The 3,799-nt window shown below is 38.6% G+C and overlaps 1 protein-coding gene across 4 annotated transcripts in view; it reads left to right on the top strand.

Annotated features, from left to right (window-relative positions):
• Window positions 1-1,007: 1,007 nt before the first annotated feature.
• The window catches only part of LOC135216994 (monocyte to macrophage differentiation factor 2-like), a 291,269-nt gene continuing 288,477 nt past the window's right edge, over window positions 1,008-3,799 (top strand). The window contains exon 1 of one of the 4 annotated variants that reach the window (XM_064252553.1): window positions 1,008-1,156. In XM_064252553.1, coding sequence (XP_064108623.1) covers window positions 1,095-1,156 — 62 coding nt within the window. In that variant the 5' untranslated portion in view covers window positions 1,008-1,094. Of the gene's footprint in view, window positions 1,157-2,532; window positions 2,907-3,799 lie in introns of those variants that run through there. The other 3 variants (XM_064252554.1, XM_064252549.1, XM_064252550.1) reach the window with 3 other exon arrangements.

Raw genomic sequence — 3,799 nt, 5'->3', positions numbered from 1 at the left:
AATATTGTTCCCCGTGCGGACAAGCTGCATTTACTCTTTCTCCAGGCTATTAAAAGGCCTCTTGTAAATAAATGTATGTAAAGTAATTAGCTGAGTTTTCTGGCGACCTTTTTCTCTAAAAATGATAATACCAAAACCCCCCTTTTTTAACCTGTTAAAGAAGCCCCCCCCCCCCCCCCCCCCCCCCCCCCGGATAAGCTCGCTGCTAACGTACCGTCACGCTTTTTTTTTTGTAATTAGCGATCATAGCACTGATGATAGTTTTTCAAAGTTAATATTGATTTTTATGCTTATTATTCATACTGTAGTTAAGTGTAGGAAATTATTAAATGTTGGAGTAAAATAAAATTAATACTACAATTATTTTATTTCAAAAGACTTCATAATACTGAATGAAAAATATTATACATACATGCACTATTATTCTTTCGTATGCCAATCTCTAAAGCAAGGGGCTACACACAACCCTACTTCACAGTGTCAAACCATCTATGTACTCGTGATTGTGGAGACAAATGTTCTACATTCTCATATAGAAACTGATTTGCAAATCTGTTTATTTCTTTCACGAGGTAATCAATGATTTCATCATTAAAATATTTCTCAAAATATTCTAAGGGGTTCTCTTTATGCTCAACTGTAAATTTCACGCCGGGATCAGCAACAAAAGTAAAGGTCTCTCTCTCTAAGTCCAGTCACTCGGCAAAGAAAAGTCACCTTCACTCCGGCTATATTGGAAGAAAAGTTTGTATCCTCATTACTGGAGGATTCAGAATAAGAGCTCTCATCATCTAGTATTTGATTGATCTCACCTGAAGAAATACGCCTCCTCTTTGGGACATTTATTGTGAAAGACGCGAAAATCTATTTGTCTCGATAAACGCCCGAAGCGTATGAAAGAAAACCAGCAGGGCCAGGCAGTTTTCTAGCATAAGCGACCACCAGGAAAGAGTTGCCAGGCTGGAAATAAGTTTCCCGTGTGCTGAGAGTGTTACCAAATGATGTTCCTACACTTTCTATACGAGTAAACGTATTATTACGGGACTGACGGCTTGACAAGCACAGTTAAAGTCTTGAACGTAATATCCCGTTGAATGCGCTACCGAGTAGATCGCGGTAAATGTATTATTACGTGGGTGACGCTTAACAGGTTAAGGTAAGTTAAAATCCGGTTACCTTTCATTTCCACATAACATTTTCCTTTACGTTTTGGGCCACACGAGGACGGCTCAAACGTGTATATATATATATATATATATATATATATATATATATATATAGATATATATATACATATGTGTGTGTGTAGAGAGAGAGAGAGAGTAGCTTTACAGTGTTACACATATCAAACTGCCATATAGCACACTAACATATACCACCATGATGCACTTGTATCGCAAGTGTGCATCCCATTCTTCTTGTATCGTTATTTAACTTTGGCCTCGCCACTACTCAGCATTCATGAACTGAACATTATTACCCTATGGTAGAGAAAATGAATCGAACTTAGGGATTGCCCGTTTTATGGCGTGGTCATTTTACAGATTGTTCGAACTAGCCACACGTTTACATGGAATACCAGTGTCTTTTCATGAATGTTTGACACTCGTAAGAAAACAAGGAGAATTTACATCTTGGAGAGATGAATTTAGAAATGTAAAGTCCATCAGGGTGCTATACCTACGTGAGAAATCTGACTTTTTTTTTTATCTATTCAGTCTCATTTCCCAGAAAGGACAGCAACGTCCAAGTCATACCACTTATAATGAGGTAGACTGGCCTGTCGTAATAAGTTGCCATTGTCAATATTTTTTAATAGCATTCAGTCAAAAGTCCACTTTTATGTCCAGAACGGAAGAACAATGATTCCTATTAAAGGCTGCGACGTCGAGCTTATTCAAAATGACTCCAGGTTTCGCAACTGTCCTTACATTCAGCAAGCGATCCTCGAAAGGTCGGATGAGATGACTTGGACACTGATTAACAAACAGTTGTAGTATAGCCTCCCTGGCTATAATTTGACAAGATAACTGAAGGTGTAATGGTAGCCAAATCTCATAGAACAAAAGATCGACTCAGTTTATTTCATTATTCAAGCGTTTGTGTATTCTGGATATAGCGATTGGAGGTCATCGACCTCAACTGAAGGCAAGCAACACCGGAGTGTCCCTAACCGTGCAGTTTATTATGAAATTGAAAAAAGCGTGTAATAGAGTATCAGAAATTATTTTATTTGCTTAGGAAGAAAATATATTTTGGTTCTCCCTTTCCTGGTTTGATACTTACGTAATGCGGGAAGTGAGATGCAAAATCATCGCAATTTTGCTTGTTAACCCACCAGTTGAGATTCCACATAAAAGTCGCATGTTTCGCTCATTGATATATTTCATATACAATTCCACATGTCTGTAGATTGTTCGTTATACTGCACAACAAAATTAAGGTCCTATTACTGAGCTAACCACCGAACTACAAAAAAGGGGTAAAATTTCCCCGCTCTAGTTGCTCTTAACAGAGGTTTATCAGTAGGACAAGGACTATAAAATCAAATTGTTTGTGATAGAAACTGCCGGGTTTTATTTGTCAGTAGACAGTGACCTGTACGAAATAGTAACCGAACTTTCTCTGTAAACTTTTATCTTTACAGTGATATAAAATTCTAGTATTTAAAGTAGCTAATTTTACCGTATACAAGCTATAACACGATCCTATTTTGCTCTCGCTCCATCCTTGTGAATTAATCAGCTGTTGCGGCTGTCACCGAACTTGTTTACTATTTGCGACCTCCGCTTGCCTCTTTAGGATATCATTTCAGTTATTTTCATTATGTATGCCTGACGAAACGTGCTTATTGTGGGTGCGAAAATGGATGATCCTGTCGTGAAGGTTCAGCCACCAGAAAAAAAGTAAGGAGTTTGTTATTTCCTGGGATAAGCGTGTGTATAGCTAGCTAACGGGATACCTAGGGTAGTTAGCTAGGTATAGGTACCTAGCTAGTACTAGACTGTCCTATCTAGGTACTCGGCTGCTGCCGTTAATTAATACCTACCTAGGTCTAACTTTCTGTAACGGAACCTAAGAGGCTCTGGGGTAGGCCAGTGGTTTCCAACCTTATTCTTGCCAATGCCCCAGCAGCCCCACCTCTACCTAGCCCTAGTAGGGTAGATCACCACGGCAGGCCACCTACAATCAACGCTTGCCACCCTCCGAAAAAGTACATTATAACGCGTCCTGACACCCGAGATGGGCATCAGTCGCGACTTGTTGTTGGTGAGAAACGGAGCTAAAGACCTCTACTCTCCTTTCGAAGTAAGTATTTTCTCCAAAGTTAGAAATTAAGGCCAAATTTTAAGATTTAATTAGAGGGTACTGAAAATGGCGTCCACGGCAGTGGAAATCTCACCAAAACGCTTTAGAAATTTTTACTTACCTACAACTAAAAATGTTTCGAAGATTGATGCCATCTCGATGTTTACGGAGTCGCTCGTGTCAACAAACTTTCCATTTCCTGTGATAAATCCGCACACCACTTGTACCCACAGACGCTGGAGCACTTTCATCACAACAATCGAAACACGATTTCTCACCAACAAACAAGCCAGGAGTAAACAGCTGTTTTGGTAGAAGATGACGAGAAGCGTGCTCTTAGCTAATTTTTAAATAAGTACTAAAACATCAATATTTTACATATTTATGATGATTAATTTGAATATATTCGTTATTGAAAAAGTAACTCGACTCTGACTCAAATTTAAGTTAATTATTTTTCTGAATTCGAACGTTCTTTTAAGTTTGTATT

Source organism: Macrobrachium nipponense, chromosome 7, assembly GCF_015104395.2.
Source record: "Macrobrachium nipponense isolate FS-2020 chromosome 7, ASM1510439v2, whole genome shotgun sequence".
Lineage (NCBI taxonomy): Eukaryota > Metazoa > Arthropoda > Malacostraca > Decapoda > Palaemonidae > Macrobrachium > Macrobrachium nipponense.
The sequence above is the reverse complement of the archived record's forward strand: the minus strand, read 5'-3'. Positions and strand labels throughout refer to the sequence as shown.